Source organism: Sinohyriopsis cumingii, chromosome 12 (genome assembly GCF_028554795.1).
Source record: "Sinohyriopsis cumingii isolate HCF-2022 chromosome 12, ASM2855479v2, whole genome shotgun sequence".
Lineage (NCBI taxonomy): Eukaryota > Metazoa > Mollusca > Bivalvia > Unionida > Unionidae > Sinohyriopsis > Sinohyriopsis cumingii.
Genome location: NC_142972.1, coordinates 75,335,724 through 75,353,766, shown reverse-complemented (window position 1 = coordinate 75,353,766; position 18,043 = coordinate 75,335,724). Strand labels below are relative to the sequence as shown.

General features: G+C 36.5%; 1 protein-coding gene across 5 annotated transcripts in view; it reads left to right on the top strand.

Annotated features, from left to right (window-relative positions):
* LOC149786773 (PC3-like endoprotease variant B) overlaps nt 1-18,043 on the top strand; it is a 109,714-nt gene that overhangs the window by 39,816 nt on the left and 51,855 nt on the right. For all 5 annotated transcript variants that reach the window (XM_089977286.1, XM_089977285.1, XM_089977283.1 and 2 more), the window contains 4 exons: nt 1,725-1,924; nt 9,788-9,889; nt 13,901-14,110; nt 15,408-15,554. In XM_089977286.1, the coding sequence (XP_089833412.1) occupies nt 1,736-1,924; nt 9,788-9,889; nt 13,901-14,110; nt 15,408-15,554 (648 nt within the window). In that variant the 5' untranslated portion in view covers nt 1,725-1,735. The remainder of the gene's footprint in view (nt 1-1,724; nt 1,925-9,787; nt 9,890-13,900; nt 14,111-15,407; nt 15,555-18,043) is intronic.

Genomic DNA, 18,043 nt, shown 5'->3' with positions numbered 1-18,043 from the left:
GTTGGAGGTGGGGGATGGCTAACATGTCTTGAAAAATATTGGTAACTTTCATACTTTCTGTAGAATTTGAGATTTTCATGAAATTGTACAAAAGTCATCAACTATTTTCATTGTGTGTAAAGTTGTTGGCAAGCATATAACAAGTAATTCTTGAAGTTAAGACCAAATACAACCACAAAATTCGAATAAGTAAATTATAGCTATCAATATGGTTCACAATGGCAAATTGCTACATTTTTATTATATGGATTTTTATTAGATGGATTCCCACAATTAGGGCCATTGCAAGTTTGTGCTGGATAAAATGTCACCATGGGCCAGCGTCTGTAACCTTTGCCCCACCACCGCCACCACTAGGGAAGAGATTCCACAAACTCCACAGAATGCTCCCACCCCACCCTTGGCTTGGTACCCTAGATAGTTTCCCATATCAGCCGCTTCTTACGATGGCGCTGATCCTCCTTCCCACCCACCCCCTCCAATAACATATGGAATGTTTTAGCCCAAAACATGTTACATATATTTTGTGTCTTCTTCTATGACTTCATGTATAAAATTAGGTCAAAAATTTATATGAAATTGATTATCAGGAATAACTTGTTTTGTTTCAAAATGAAAAAATTTTAAATTTAAAGAAATCAAATTGCAAAGCTTAAAAAAGGTCCAATATTAAGTAAATTTAGCTTTTCATAAGAAAGGAAGCACAAATTTAAACCTGCAAGAATGTATGAGTTGGACAGCATCAAAACATACATCAAATTGTTAACTAATCATATCCGATTAGTTGGCAGTAATATTTTCCAGCCCAAGAAAAATAATAGAAAGTCATTGGTAGCTTTATAAATCACATATTTCTTGTTAAAATTTAAAACACACATTTTAATCTTACATGTTTGATTTCTCATTCACTACAGATGTTCCGTCCCTATTTCCTTACAATGTGTGCAGATTGGAATTTTTTTTGTTTTCTTTGATATCAGCACGTCAATATTACATCAGTCTTATGTTCAACTTTATTTTGAATTTCATTCATGCTGTAAGGCTAAAGGTATTTAGAAAGGGATAAAGCGGGGGGTAATTAACAAAATGACCTCTTCAGATCCTATAGAGCACATATCAACACATTCTTTCCAACAACTTTTTAAAAAAACCCACTTAATATGTAGTTTGTGTTTTATCCATGTAAATACATGCTGAACACAAACACTATAAAATATACAGAATTACATAGTGTTTTGTTCTGAATTAGTGGAAAGGACAAGTTTGGTATGAAATTAATATAGTTATATTGAGCTGGTCAGGCCTAAACACATCTATATGTCATATAAAACAAATGCTTTCACCAGACTCAGAAAAAAATACATAGTTTTGCATCTATTACATACCCCCTCTTGTAACTTTTCCAGACACGTTATTTTGACATATTTTGTGAATGGAATTCAAAAGCAAGGTGTGGTTTTAAAAGTTGAATCATTGCATATAATAATATATAGAGACGTGAATGTGAGTGAAAACACATACATAGTTCCTGTTTTGGAATTATATGTACAGAGTATGCAGCTGTGTTGAATGCCAGATTTAAACCTGTATGAAAGTCTGGGTATGCAATAAAGGATATTAATTTAGCAGATCTGTCATGGATACAACAAGCTGATCTGACTCCAAATCTGAATTCACAGTTTTGGGAACATGAATCATCAAGTTACATTATTCCTTTTTTTCAGATTGTAACAGAATGTATATTCTAAGACTGGTAGTCTGCATGACTCTGCTTTGTACCTCAAGTATATCCACCAATCTGTTGGAGGAGGAGACAGATTTGAGGCAGCCTGGCCACTATATCAATAGTTTTCTCATTGAAGTAGAGAAGAGGGACATTGCCGAGGCAGTGGCAAGAGAACATGGTTTTAAAATTGTTGAGGAGGTAAAAATTAACAGAATTAACAATTTCACCATCACTTATGTTCCCTGATTACATTAACATTAGGAATATAAGCCTTACTGACGCCTGAATCAAGGCCTCACAAAGACGAAAATTCATCTTTCTGTCTATAATACAACTCTCCCTCAATAACTCGCATACAGTGGGGTCCAAAAACATTTTCAACAAACGAGGTCAATTCTTTTGTACTTTATGTAATAAACAAAATCGGATCCACAACTGACCCCATGTTATAAGCAGGTTTTTGAGTTATCAGGATGTGAGTTTTTGAGGAAATGGTGTATATAGACAGAGGGCAATAACTCTGCCTTTTATCACACCATGCCACCTTGTGGCACCAGTTTAAGCTTTCTGTGTGAACTGATTATACTTTTCACTTCCCCTCCTGAAACCAAGTGTATATTTGTGCTGTTCTCATTCCATCCTTTGGAAATTGTATTGTTTATGGAAGTTTTAATGATTATTCTACAGGTAGTATAGATTATTTTTTAATTTGGACTATAATTATATGAATCTTCTTTGAACTATGCGTAATTAGTTTCTGCATTCTCTGACCGCATGACTCTAGATGGATACATTGTGTTAGAACATGTTGAAGTTCATGTTTGCACAAACCAGTCTAGTAGAGACAAGGAGTGTTCTCATTGCTGATGATCAGATTGATAGACCCATCCCTCTGCCTAACATGACCATTACTCTAGCAGTACAGCTGTCTGTACACATGACACCTGATACTGGATATATTGATTTTGACAGCCCATCCATATCATTTAGATGACTACATCCTGCTAGCCATTTATTCATGGCTTTCTCTCTTGGATGGTACCATGGCAGTCTTGGAGATGAAGGTTGCATCTTGTATGTTCCTACAGGAATGTACTTTCTGGATATCAACCATATTCCTGTCCAGGATGGCCACACACTAAGTGTGGGGATAAACCTGATGATAGTTTATGCTCATATCCCACCATAGAGTGGATTAAGTATAGCTTTTAAGACAGCAGTTGAGGAATTTATTTGGTATTGCCAAACTCAGAATGTTTACCACCCCTCTCTTACGCCAGCATACAGGGCAAAGCCTCAGTTGTTTTTGACAATGAAGAAGTTGGTCCTTCCTTCCATCTTCACCTTTAGTCAGGAATTTACCATGAAAACAACTTGCAGAAACAAACCAAAAATTGTATAGCCTGTCTGGCAAAATTATAGTGACCTTGCCAATTCTAAAGCATTCTTTTTCAGAGAGTCAGCGTTTAGCATCCTTTGCAATCTCGCTGGTATAAGACCTTTTCAATGCCTTATTCAAAGATCTCACATCATAAACAAGAACTTTGCTGCTGTCAATCTGACTTAACCTGCTTCTGTGGTGAATAAAGATATTCTTCTTCACACCACTTCAGAACTCGTCTGCAATATAGGGGCCATGTCTTTGTTGTTGGACTTGTTGCCTCTGGTGATTTTTTTTTCTTACTTGCAGTCTAGGCTGGCAATGTACATCCTGCTCTTTCCCAGTGAACATCACTTTGGATTGCCCTTGCTGTTCAGTGGTGAGATAGAGGAATTGTGGAGGTAGGCCATTCAAGAACTGCCCTTCCATCTCGATAAACAGCAACCATAGCTGACTGTGGACAAGGAGATATGAGATCATTTGATGCTCAGCCTAAAAGCCAGCTGAGATCCAAATCCTGTGCTTGAAAAACAATTTGCTAATCAGTGTTGGGACCAGTAGTATCAAGGGGATAGGAAAGAAAGTTTTTCTACCCCACACATCTGCTGAGACGCTCACCGTTGACTCATATTCTCTACCGCATGCACAAGGGTCAAGCTAGACTTGAATTTTAGGGCAAAGTGACTTCTTTTGGACAGAACAGGTTAAAGTGAGAGCTGAAGAGAGAGAAGTGGGACAGTGCAAGACATGCAATATATATATGTGTGTGTGTGTTGTTTTCATTCTCTTATTTGAATTTATAATGCCCTCTATTACCCAGTATACATATTTGCATTTAACATTTAGCAATAATTTATTTTCTCATAAAACATTATCTGAGTTTTATCTATATTATAAACACATTTGGTACATGTTTCAAAACTATCATGTTCATATGCAGTGAAGTTTGGAAATATAACTTAAAAAGTGAACAGCAGAAGCTATACATTGTAATGAATTTTAGCTGAGTAAATCGATTACAGTCATGTCATTGCAAGTTAGTACAAATGCTTAATCAACTACCCTTAACCAATTTTTTTTCTTTTTTCTTTCTGTAAGTTATCAAATTGCAGTTGAAAAGATTTCTAATTTTGTTTGAAACAACCCCTGTGTAATGTACATGAGAGTAAATGCACATGTCTTTCAGATCATTCTTTTGATGTCCTAATTTCTTTGTTGCCTATAAAACATTACCCTAACTGTTGGGGCCCCCGAGTTGCTGAGTGGTCTATCGCGCTGTCCATTACGAATCACTGCCATCTCACCTCTGTCTGCGTGGGTTCGAGTCTCGGATTCAGCCAATGTGGATATATGAGAAAGCTTGCCAGTAGCTTCTCGTGGGTCGGTGGTTCTTTCTGGGGTTTTCCCGGGTTCTTCCTCCACGATTAATACTGGCCGCCATGTATAGCCTATCGTGTGCTGAAAAAATAGTGTTAAACCCTACAACAACAACAACAACCCTAACTGTTCATAGACAACACACTAAAGAATTAAAGTCAGTAGGCCTATATGAATGAACTTAACCCTTTTTTCAACCAAATCAACAGAGCCAACTTGCAAGTGCATCTAATTTTAGTGAAAGGGGTTTTCTTAATGTAACTGTTCACTTTATAGCTCATTACAACAGTCCATTGATAGGGTTGCAAATATAAGGTTTTATTATTTGTCTACATACTTGGTGTAACATTAGGCATTCATAAATACTATTTGCTTTGCTGTTTGTTTGATTTTTCTTCATAATTTCACAAAAATGAATGAACTCAGAATATAACATTGACCTTACAGCGTCTGTCGAATTCCACATTGTCCAGTACGTTTCTGACCTGCAAAATAGCTTTTAGAGCTAAATCTTCAGTAATGTAATGTTTAGACTCTTTTTTCTATGAATTGCATTTTTCCTGAATATATTTACCCAATGGTTTATGAAAAGAGACAGTCTAATAAAGCAGTACTTCCTAGACTCAGTGATGTTCACTATATATCTCCATAACAGGAATTCCAGACTGATTTTATGAAGAAGGTAATGTACACATGGCAGTTTAAATATTCATGTTACCGATTCTATTCTTAAAACACAAATTGCTATTTATGTGTTTATCATCAAAGGATAACTTGCAGAAATCTGGCAGTGATAGTTACTATTATAATTTACTCGGGAAAGTGTTAATAGTCCATCAGCTGTCAAAATGCAAGAGTTTGTTTGTTGATGCAGTTGATATCAACACCAACTGTTTTATAGCTTGAAGCCTACGTTTTGCCTTGAGCAAAAACGTAACACTGGAACTAACTTGGACAAGGTGAGGGAACATCTCAAAAGGGATGGTTGCTCAATGTTACTCTAAGAAAATCACGGCAAAGTCATTTTCACTTTCCTAACAGCCTGATAGTGTGACCCCTGCTTGCTGACAACTATCTGCTATATGCACCCGACTCATGTTTGTTTTTTCAAACAGCAATGGATCAGTCTCTTTCTTTCAGGCAAGTGGGCAATCCAAATTGTCTCAGAGGGGCTTTAGTTCTCATTTTACCAACCCCCACCCCTTTCATCCCTACATTTCTGAAAGAACTACTGTTGGACTATGTAAGACACGCTTTTGTAACACTCAACAAGAAGTGAGCAGTGGAGATTGTTTAGAATCCATGTTCATTGGATCTTTCTTCCAAGCCTTTTCTTGTTAGGATGGCCAATGGCATCCAAGATGGAGTTTGCCTCTCCAACTGTTTGTTTCTTTAGGACAGTCGCATATTTTTAAGTTCCCATGCATCCATCCTTACATAAAACCCAGTGGTTTACATACCGAGAATATTTTCAGTTACACGCTCTCTCCCAGTTTGAACACGAGTCTTTGGGTCTTTAGGAAAGTACTCCATTGTGTCACGTTCCCTGTTTTGTATGACTTCATCTATTTCCTTGATAACGTATTTGGATGACATCCTCTAGAAACATTTGATCAGTCAATCTCATTTCCCTTTTACATCATTTAGGTCTTCTGATCAACTGGAAAGTCCCATCTTCATCCTTCAGTTTGTCCATCTGGGTATGGATTTGCTTGCCCACCTCAATCTGCTATGGCTTCCCCATGTTCAGGTGGTCCAAATTGTCATCCTTGCAGAATCCATTTGCAAAATGGATCACAATCAGGGAGTTTCTGCGAATCCTTGGTTTGGTCTAAGCAGCAGTTCATCTTGTCATCTTGGATTGCCTCCGAATGCACCCTTTTCAGATGACCTTGCTATCTAAAGGGTGTCCCTCTTTCATGACACTTGATTACAGGGTAAATGTAATGAGTGAGATAATGTCATTCCTGGGCTAGTGATGCAGCCATTGTTGGCTCGTGACAGGAATACCTGATAAACACTGCACCCAGATCTGACCATGTACAGATGCATGCACCTATCAACAACCAGCAACCATTTAGCAACAATACTCCACATCAGTCTTTTGAAGATGAAAGTTATCATCAGAGTCTTTCATTTTGGAGTGACCATCTTCAGAACAAGGTGGAGCTCATCAGACAACTCAGAGGTGGTGACATACCACCTCAAATAGGCCAGTACCATTTTGGTATGGGCATTCCATGGTTGGTGTGCACAAGGCAACATTGACATTCAGATCAGACATTCCTGGCAGACTCAATGTTTTGGCTGATTCTCAGTAAAGGAGGGGCATGATCTCCATACAGGTTGGTCGCCCCCAGATTTGCCAGTTATGGCCGCATCCAAAGATTGGTCTTTTTTAAAGCCAGATGGGATTGCAAACTGTCCTCAGGCATTTCCCCTGTACCAAATCCCAAGGCTTGTTCCATTGACGATCTCTCTCTCAGTTGAGAGGGTATGTGGGCCATTGCCTACACCCCCTACCAATGATCTTAGTTTTGAAGTGCAAATTGACTTTTATTGCCCCTGTCTGCTGGGACAAATTCTCGATGGACAAACTTCTAGATCTAGTGATAGATCTATTCAGACCCAATTGACATCAGCACAACATTCAGATGATCCACCTCTGCAGCTTTTACTGGAATTGCCAAAAACGTTTATGCGGTAAAGAAGATCTCATGACCACTTCTTTCATGATGTAATGCATGTTATTAGAGTCTAGAATATTGGTTGCATGATCAGCATTCCTTATGCCTATTACCTAAACTCCAAAAGTTAATGTGATCAAGGAAAATATTTATGTGTGTGTGTGTGTGATTTGGATTTTTAATATAGCTTTAACAATTTTTCAGTCATATCGCTATGATGTCTGCAGTGTGAGGGTTTATAATGATGTCTAGCACTGGGGAATCATGCCGCAGACACGTAGCATGCTGTCCCACCCAGTTACATTATCCTGACACCAGGCCAACCAGTGCTAACACTAACCTCTTAATGCTGAGTGCCAAGCGAGGCAGCTGTTACTACCATATAAGTTTTTGGTATGACTCAGCTGGGGATCGAACCTATGATCTCCCGCATCTGAGGCTTATGCTCTAACCACTAGGCCACCAGAGCGATGGAAAATAGTTGAAGGAGCAAAGAAATTTGTTAGTAAATTATGTTTCTCCTAGAATACTTACCCAATCATATTATGTTAATACCTTCATATCCCTCCCACAATATGAATATCCCATTACAATAAGTTCCACTCAGCTTAAACTGGCGCCACCTGTAGATGTCAAAGGGAGGTAATAGGCAAAACTTATCACCCTTTGTAAACAGAAAGATTTAATTTTTGTTTTTGGAAGGGCTGAATTTAGGAGGTAGGGCTTATAATCCTAATGTTAATGTGATTGGGTAAATATTCTGTGAGAAACAAAATTTGCCAAAAAAATTGCTTTCATTAGGATCCCCCCTCCCACTGTCATACTGGTGGATAGGGTAACATATTGTTTTGTCTAAATCAATCCATCCACCCCCATCACAAATTGAATTTCTACTCAACAGCTTTTGAAGAACATCATTTTACATTAAAAGGACCTAGGTCAAGTTCGTCTTTGCTAGCCAAGATTCCGATATGTCAAACCTACACCTTGGCAGATTGAACAGAAATTTCTGTGCTTCAGGTCTGTGAATTTTACTGCATCTGTCGAAATTGTTCAAATTTGGACACTGTTCCTACATGATCGAGACATGGGGAGCAAACAACTTGAATGGACTCATATATATGCAAGTTTTCATTGCCAGTACGTGTTTGTACAAATACCTTTCACTCAAATAAACATGTAATGGCTTATGTCTGGTACGTAGTCGTACTTTCAATGTTGAACTTACAAAATATCCTTTTGAAGTCAATTGCCTCCACCGTTTTCAGTCAATGTACAATGCACCACCATTACACGCTATTGCTTAGTTGGCATTACATGGTATGGGAGGCATCTCATTAAATACAGTAGATATCGCTAGGACATAGCAATAAAATATCTGTTCAATCCATTAAGGTGTAGTTAGGGTTAACGTATTGGAACCTTGGCTAGTGACGATGGGTCAAGTATGATTCCCACAATTTTCTGTCAGAATTTTAGAGTTATGTCCCCTGTTATACTGCCGATCAGTTATTGTCTCGTGTATAAGTATGTTGTGATATAGTAGACAGTTTTCTGGTGGAATAGGTGATATCACTGTCATCACCACCAATAATGGTAACTTTTGCATTATTGTTTAGTAACTGTCAAGCATATAGATGCATTGAGATATCCTAATCTGCAGTTTCCAGTCTATAGCTTTTTAAATCCAATTTGGTATGATGTTGTACACTAAGAAAACCTTGGCCAGGTGTGATTTACTTTCTGGTAGAATATTATGGAGTTATTGCCCTTGTTGGGCTTGGGAATTTGTCTTGCTATTTTTTTCTTCTTCTGCTCAGTAATTCTTGAATGATTTTTTGGATTGAAATCAAATTTTGTATGATGCCTTATTTTTAGAACATCTAGGTCATATATTTTTCTGGCAAATTTTGATGGAGTTATCTTCCCTGTATGATGTAAAACATCAGTTTCAGTTCAGTAGCTTCTGAAGATCATATAATGTCACATCATGTCTCATTTTCTTTTCTTGTCACATCATGTCCCATCTTGTCTTGTCATTGTATGCCTCATTCTATAACAAATCTCATTTCCACTTTGTAAATTAAAAAGATTTCATGGATTGAACCAAAGTTGGTATGAGGCTTTCTATCAAGAAGGCCAGGGCCAAGTTTGATTTTTTCTCTTTCTTGGCAGAATTATGGAGTTTTGGATGCTGTTTGACTTGGAACTTTGCCATGTTATTGCATCATTTTGACAGGGGCTTCCATGGCAGTTGGATATATTTCTTGTTTCTCATGTAAAAATAAAGTATTTTGTGTGGGAAGAACATGTTGAAGAAGAGATACATTTAGAATTTGTCTCATTTTTGAAGAGTCTATGGAGCTATCAAAATAATAAATGCCCATTTTAATGCTACTTAATTATGTAGAAATTGCCTTTACATATTTCAGCAAAATGAAATATAGAGAAATTACTGACAAGAAGATTCAGTAATACATGAGTTAAAATTCTTTTTATATTAAGTCAGTTTTAAAATATTTGTTAATATAGCTGATGTAATGAGTTGTAATTTTTTAAAATTTTGTACATTATGTAACTAATAATGACAGTTGTTTAATATTATTTTTATTTCAGATAAGTTCTCTGAATTTATACCACCTCGTTCACCCAGAAGTTACTCATAGGTCCAAACGAAGTGCAGAGGATTATATTCATCGACTCCAGACTGATGCTAGAGTAATTTTGCTTTATCTTTCACCTTAATATGAAATCTTGATTTCAGTCAACAAATTTAAAAAGGGAGAGATTGATTTAGCATTTGCAGTTTCACTTCAGTTGGTATATGATCTCAGAAATATTACTTTGTGGAGGTGGGAAATTTATGCTTTTCAGGAAAATATATTTGATGTTAAAAAGGAAAATAAAATACACATGCTTGGAATCAAAAGTTTCTGCAAATTCACTATATCAGATAAAATTGTGGAGGTGTACTTTGATAGATCTGTCACAGCTCGTGGTTCATGCATCCTAGCGAAATCCACAAATTTTGGGTGAGGGGTGGGTTTACCTTGAAAACTTGTATCAAAATAAAGTAGTTTTCGATTAAAATTCCATAAATTTGATGAAAGATGCCTTGAGTTTGTCTTAGGGAATACAGAATATCAAAATTGACTCAGATATATAAACTTTTCAAATTCAGAATTGTTGTTACTTAATATGTATGTTTAAAAAGTTAATAAATAAAATTGGATAAAATTGGGTGGAACAAAACACACATGATGCTGGATTAAGTAGCATCACTTTGCTGTAATGACACTGATAAATGTTGTTGTTCTATCTCTTTTGTACCTATCTGTGCTTTGATAAGAAGGTAAAATTTAGAAAAAGTCCAATTTATATCAGAATTGTTTTTTCTTTGAATACTTTACCTAATCATAATACCTTAGGTGAACTACTACCACCTTGCAAATCCAGCCCTCCTAGGTTAAACAATTTTAGCTAAAATGCCAAGTTATCTACCCACTGTGTGACAGTTGGGCAGAATGATGTCCCTTTGGTACAAGGATTGGTGCCAGATCCCATGAATATCTCAGTTACTACTTCCGCTCAGTAATATGTCACGTGTTTAGGCTCAAATAAACAGTAACACAAGAAAGAGTGAAAACAGCAAGCTTTGAAAAATACAATAATTTATTTCCATGGAAAAATTCCAAAAACATAAACTAAAAATATGAACTTATGGTTTTAAGAAATTAATCCAAAAATAAGTTAGAATGATCCAAGAATAATTTTTTTTTTTAAGTCCTAATAACAAAACGTTCTACTGATTTCAAGTTTGAATCCTGACGAAGGATCCAAGATGGAAGACAATGACATATGGTGAAATCTGTAGTGTTGAATTTTAAAGTTCCTTGTAGAAACAAGAATTATCACTCCGCTTCTGATAGCTGAATAAATTTTTATAAAACAAACTCTCCTTGTTCAACAGTTTCACATGAGGACATGTATTTTCCAGAAAAATAACAGAATTAATCCTTTTGAATCCAAGTAATTTGAAATAATTCCAATTTAACAGCCCAGCTTCTACTGAGACTAATTCTCTAAAACAGAGGTTATATGTCTTTTAAACGTAAAATTAAAAGAAAATTAAAACTGACAAACAATTAAATCGAAATAAATATATATATTAAATCAGATATAATTAAATCAAATAGACATAGCATCAGAAACATGCTCTCAACACAAAAATGACCTTGCCAAAGCCAGAATCAGCTTTGGAAGATACTTAGGAAATTGTACTCCATCTATATTTCCAACTTTTCTCTCTTTCTATGCGAAAATTTTTTGCCTTCACAATTTTCTAACACTTTGTCATGGTCTTCATTTAATAGAACTTAGTTACTTGCACAGGTAGCTTATTCAGCTTCTCCAAGTTTGGGCAATAATTATTTTTTACCTGTGTGAAAGTCTCTATGCCTATAGAAAACTCTATATAGATATATATCAGTGATACCTCTGCAAACACATCCTCTGGCAATCACAATCATTACAAATGCACATGGGGCCCCTAGTGGCTGAGTGGTCTAAAGCGCTCACCATTACGGATCACTGCCATCTCACCTCTGTCTGCATGGGTTCGAGTCTCGGATTCAGCCAATGTGGGTATGTGAGAAAGCTTGCCAGTTGCTTCTCGAGGGTCGGTGGTTCTTTCCCGGGGTTTCCCGGTTTCTTCCTCCACCATTAATACTGGCCGCCATGTATAGCCTATCGTGTGATGAAAAATGGCGTTAAACCCTACAACAGCAACAACAACAAATGCACACAGAGGGAACCTCTCGGCTCAATGGCCTGGCTAATTGCTGCTACCAATACATTGGAATGGCTATACCCATCTAAACACCTTGGATTCCAAACAGGATTCAGGAACTAAGAGTATCTAAGTGTCTCTTCATCCCAATTACACTACTAAAATAGGGAATACAGGATCAACCGGCTCAGTCTAGGAAGGTAAATGGAATATATTCTCTGCGGTTCACACCAGCTTACTTTATTCCAGTGGAGACATCCATCTCACAATAGGTAACTTTTTAGGCTGTTCATTGAGAAACAGTTTGCATCCATCACAGTTAAATTTACTATGCCATGAACACTAGCACGCTGTTATTATAGAAAAGAGGATTTCATATGAATCAAAAACCTGTCTGATTTTCTACTCATTTGGATTTCACCTGGCAAATGAAACTGGACCTTTGCCCAAGTGGACTTTTCATGGGGATTAACCTGGCTGAACAAGAGACCAACTTAACTCCGCTCAAGAGCTTCATTATTTCACTTATCATACAAGTTCAACTTCCTCACTATTTTGGCAGTTAGCAGGCAAACTGAGCTAAACATTTCTAGGTGGACCCATCTACTTCTAGTTCCAATATGATGGTTCAGTATTGCTCATGAAGCCCTTCCACTTGCAAGGGCATCATTGACTCACCTTGCTTACAAGGCCTGCTCCCTCGTTAGCATTAGCAATGGAAAGCAGAATCTGTGAAATATATGCCCGATCAGTGGACCTGAATTCCATGCAGTTCTGATGAGAGGAGTCCATTTTACTCATGGCAGTGCTGTTTTTCCTTGCCCAGAAAAAGCTTTTGTCCATGGGAAACCAGAATTTTGTGACAAAATCAGTTTACTCTGGACATTGCAGCTCAAGACCACCTACAAGATCCAGTCTGAGCTTCAAAGTATCAGCACAGACCTTTTCACTCAGTTTTTTGAAAAATAAGCCCAGCTTCAATGAATTTGTTGCACATTCTGTCTTTAGAGGTTAGAGCAGTTGCCATGAGCAAAGTATTTGACTGGAACTATTGTCTAGTATTATCCAGGTAGTGGGATGGCGATTGGAGTTGACTTTCTCCAGTTTCTAAGAGATCTTTTACCCCAAAGGACTCAACTCAGTCTGGTAGGACCTATAGCCAGGCAGAACAGGTCACCTTTCCAGGTCATTTGTTAGCTTTATAAAACATGGCTTTACGACTTCCACTGGATTTGCATGCCTTCCACTCCAGTGGTAACAGATAATCATAGATTTGGTGCCAATCCCTGTGCCAGAGGGAGATCACTCTGCCTGACTGCCACCTTGGTAGGCAGTTAACTTAAAGTTTTTAACTGGGAGGGCTGGAATTGCAAGGTAGTAGTAGTTCTGAGGTATTATTATTAGTATGTATTCATGAAGAAACATTTTTACTAGGAAAAATTAGCTTCTGAAAACAAAATTTGTGATCTAGTTCTCCAAGTTTTATGAACCTTGATATATTTAAATCACTTAACAATGTGTATTCATAGTTACCATGTTAGTGGGTCTTTTTCACAATTTTAGATCTAGGGAAGTGATAATATATCATGCACAGTTTTTTCACAACTAAAAATTATTCTTATACAGTGCTTAATTTCACAGGTGAGTGCAAACTTGGTAAAACTAATAACACACAAAACTGTGAAAATGAAAATAATAATAATTATTACCTGATTCTAGTGAGAGATGCTTTTTCATTGGATGGCACAATACACATAACATCCAATATTTCTTTGTACAGTTCTGAAACAAATTGAATATGCCGTTTTTTTCTCTTAATCATGTAATAAAACAATTAGAGACATTTGTTTTGATGAATGTAAAGTTTTGTGAACCAGTAAGCATATCATGTTGATTGCTTTGCATTGTTCTGTACTTCACATCATGTTTTTCATTACTAGGTTCAGTATGCCGAGCAGCAAGTCATACTCAGTCGAGTGAAACGGAATCGTTACATAATTCACGACAAGCAGGAAGAGCTGCCAATACGTGAGATCAAGGATAATTCAGTTTACTATCGTGTACCTCTGGAACAAATTGTCGCAAGAGATGAGATACCCACTCAGACTGTAGAACATCGTGACCCATTCTATAAAGATCAGTGGTATTTGGTATGTTTAAGTGTTTCCTGAAAAATAATGTCATCTTAATCACAATGATCTTTGTTATGCCATTTCATATCATGAACTAATGAAACCAATTTTAAAAAAGAATTCATTGTTTTACCAAACCCACATAAAGTGGAGAGCTCATAGAGCCACATGATTGATCGAAAGTATTTTCATTATGGTACACATGATACGAAGGAACTTTAGGAGATACTGCAAGTTGAAGTCATATGTTAGAGGACCATTTTGCAGTTTATCCACATGCCAGCACTTGGTCTTGAATCTGGAACTAAAGAGGTGCTAAGGGAATACATTAATATTCCTTGAGCAGTATCCAATGATTTCTTTATGATTTCTGCTGGAAAATATGGTATGTTCTGTGACTGTTGTATAACCATTGCTGCATTGGCTGGAGGGGCCCCGAGTGGCCGAGTGGTCTAAAGCACTTACCATTCCGGATCACTGCCATCTCACCTCTGTCTGCGTGGATTTCAGTCCAAGGCTCGGCTAGCATGGGTACATGGGAAAGCCTGCCAGTAGCTTCTCGTGGGTCGGTGGTTCTTCCCTGGGTTTTCCAGGGTTCTTCCTCCACCAGTTATACTGGCTGCCATGTATAGCCTATCTTGTGCTGAAAAATGTCGTTAAACCCTAGAACAACAACAACAACAAAAGTATTGGCTGGACTCAGATACTTCTTTTGTAAAATAAAACTTTATTTACCAGGTCAGTAACATTAATTATACAATAATAAAGAAATTAGTTAAATTATAACCAGCCATTAACATTGGTCAACAAATTTGGCCAGATTGATCGATATGCCAGAGTAGTCAGCTTCCGGTGATATGCTAAATTAAGGAGGTAGAATCAGCAGGCATCTGGAAAATTCTGGCCATGTTAAACATGTTCCGCTGTTAAGCTATATTAATATATTTACTTAAAGATAGTATTTATCATGGTGTCAATGATGCAGTCACCTTCCATATAGCTGTATATTTTGTTTGGGTTATCTTTTCAAACTTTTGTGGTCATATTGAAAATTTTGAAAATTTATTCTCGCAGAAATATAGAGAATTATACTGTTTATGCCACCAAAATTAAACAAACACAATTTTTCAGAATAGTAAATTCACAGAAATGTAATTTAATTTGATTGTGTGTGTGTGTGTGTGTGTGTGTGTGTGTGTGTGTGTGTGTGTGTAGTCTTTCATACAGTCTTGAATGTGTTCAAGGGCATAGCCTATTCTCACAGGAAAGGACTTCTAGTTACTGTCCATTTGTACCATAGTTATTCTGTTTTCAGGAAAACTTTGGGCAAACAGGTGGAAAGAGAGGAATTGATATGAATGTTGCCAAGGTCTGGGAGCACGGCTTCACAGGGAAGGGGATCGTTGTGGCTGTTTTGGATGATGGAATTGATCACAGTCATCCAGATCTCAGGAAAAATTACGTATGTGTATTTTCCAAATTTTTATCTTCTTAAAAAGTACTGCCAGTCACTTGTTTCGCAAACAAATTTAGCAAGAATTATGATTTTGCACAAGGGGTATTTTCTTGGCAGAGAAAATGTTGCCAGTCTAATAAAATTTAGTTGATCATTTATATGTCATATTTACTTAGTATTCACAGTATTTTAATAGATGTAACACTATTAGGATTTTCAGTATTTTCTTCATATTTCCTTTTGTCATCCTTGTACTGTTTCAGATTTAAATATCCGATCTTTTGACCTTTATATTTACTGAACTAGTTTATTATGTTCCAGAAGTATGCACTCTTCGGGAGGGTGGGGGTATTTTCTTCATTGGCCATGCAACAAATAGAGACATGGAAGCAAACATATTTACATATTTTATATTAGATTTATAATTAGTTCTTCATGATAAGTCTACGTGCTGCAGAGACATGATTTTCATCAAGCCTGATTTGTGGAAGCTCAATACAGAGATCACTTTGGCATCCATGTAAGTGTTCATCTCTCCAAAAATGTGTCCACACCACCCTAGATTAACCTCCGTGTTAAAGTTTATTTTCTATCCTTTGATGAATGGCTTTTTCTAGCTAAATAAAATAAGGTTCTAAAAAGATTGTCTCTTATTGAATGGAGACCCTTAAATGAGTTGTTGTATCTGTGAATTGAAAATGGATTACAAACAGAATTCAGCATGAATGTAGATGGAGTGCTGAATTAACACAAAACAAAATGCAGAATGAAAGCAAACAGAATGATGATTGCACTTTTAAGAAAACAGAAAAAAGGATGAAGAACAGATCATGATAAACAGGACAAATGAAATGCAAATGTATTTAATGAATGGATTTTGATATAAACTATGTTCAAGCTTCCATTAAATTGTGATGGTCAAAAGCTCTTTTGCATGATAATCCAGGATCAGATTCTTTACAGTGACAACACTGATAGACAACTTTTCCCCTACCTGTCAGCCATGTCAAAAGCAGCCGTCAAAATGAATGAAATGCAAACAGAATGGCAATCAAATGCAATCAAAATGTAAATGAAATGCAAACAAAATTTCATTTTTAAAACTACTCAATTCGTGGGCTGCATGCTTATCAATAATCATGTTGAGAAATAATTAAGGGGTGAAATTCAAAGATTTTAGGTAATTTTTTGCACAATTTTCATGAAGCTGTTTTTTAAACATGTTATACATTTCTCCATTGATAACTCGTGAACAACAGGGTCCATGAAAGATATCGTGAGGCAAATTTTCAGCCAACACTTAACAACTTTGATTTTGAGGACCAGCAGATGTCATTGATAGAAAGTTGGAATATAAAAGTGCTGGAATAAGGCAGATCTTAGTTTAATATGAAAGCATCAGATGCGCGTCATGGTTTTAAATATTTAATATTTTCATTAAAAAATCAGAGAAGTATTAAGGAATCAATTTAACACATATAAAACTTACATCAGTGTTATTTAAAATAATTTTTGTAATCATCAGTCACATTGCAAAACTACTTGACAATAAAATTAGGCTATAAATATCTGGCTGTAACTATCACTGTCCATTGATTCCAGTTTCTTACTGCAGTAGAATGTATTGCTGATGATGTTTATATCAATTTTTCTGACATCAGATTTCTCTGTTGTGATAAAGGATTTTGCCTCTTTTCGTTTAGCCCAAATGCTTTCACATTTCCTTCTAAATTGAAAATGCCTGATCATGTTTGGCACTTTCTGCAACAAGTTATTTCTTCACTGGCAATGTAAAGGGGCCCATTTGGCCAAGTGGTCTAAGGCACTTGCCTTTACAGCTCACGGACATGTCACCTCTATATGTGTAGGTTCCATGAGTAAATAGGAAAGCTTGGCAGTAGCTTCTCATGGTTCATTGGTTCTTCATAACATGTTGGAATGAAAATCAGTGCATTGAAATTAGAAATCAACAAACATTTTAGGTTTCTATCTGTAAACACCATTATGGTGCTGTTCGCAAGGGGTAAATTTGACAGTTTTTAAGCTAATGTGCTGACCTTTTTAGAGGGGTGGCGATCCAGGAAGGATAATTTGAACAATCTCATTGATGTCATGAGATTCTGACCATATAAAATGGGTGGTCACTGGTTTGGAAGGGGGTGTTTATAAGGGGACCACTGTATTAGATCCTAAAATAAGATAAAATTATTAAATTAATGACATACTTTAAATGTAAATAAAGTTGACATGCAGTACTCCCAAATTCATGCATTAGAAAAGTTTGAAGTTTCTTACTTCCAATATCTGCACATATATTCATTGTACACAAATGTGTTCAATCAAAATTAAGTTGTTCAAATTTGAACACTGTTCCTATTTGATTGAGACAATGCACTGCTGTTACATGCTATTGGTTAGTTGGCATTACACACTAAGGGAGGCAACTCATGAAATCCAATAGATGTCACTAGAACAAAACACTAAAATATCTGAAT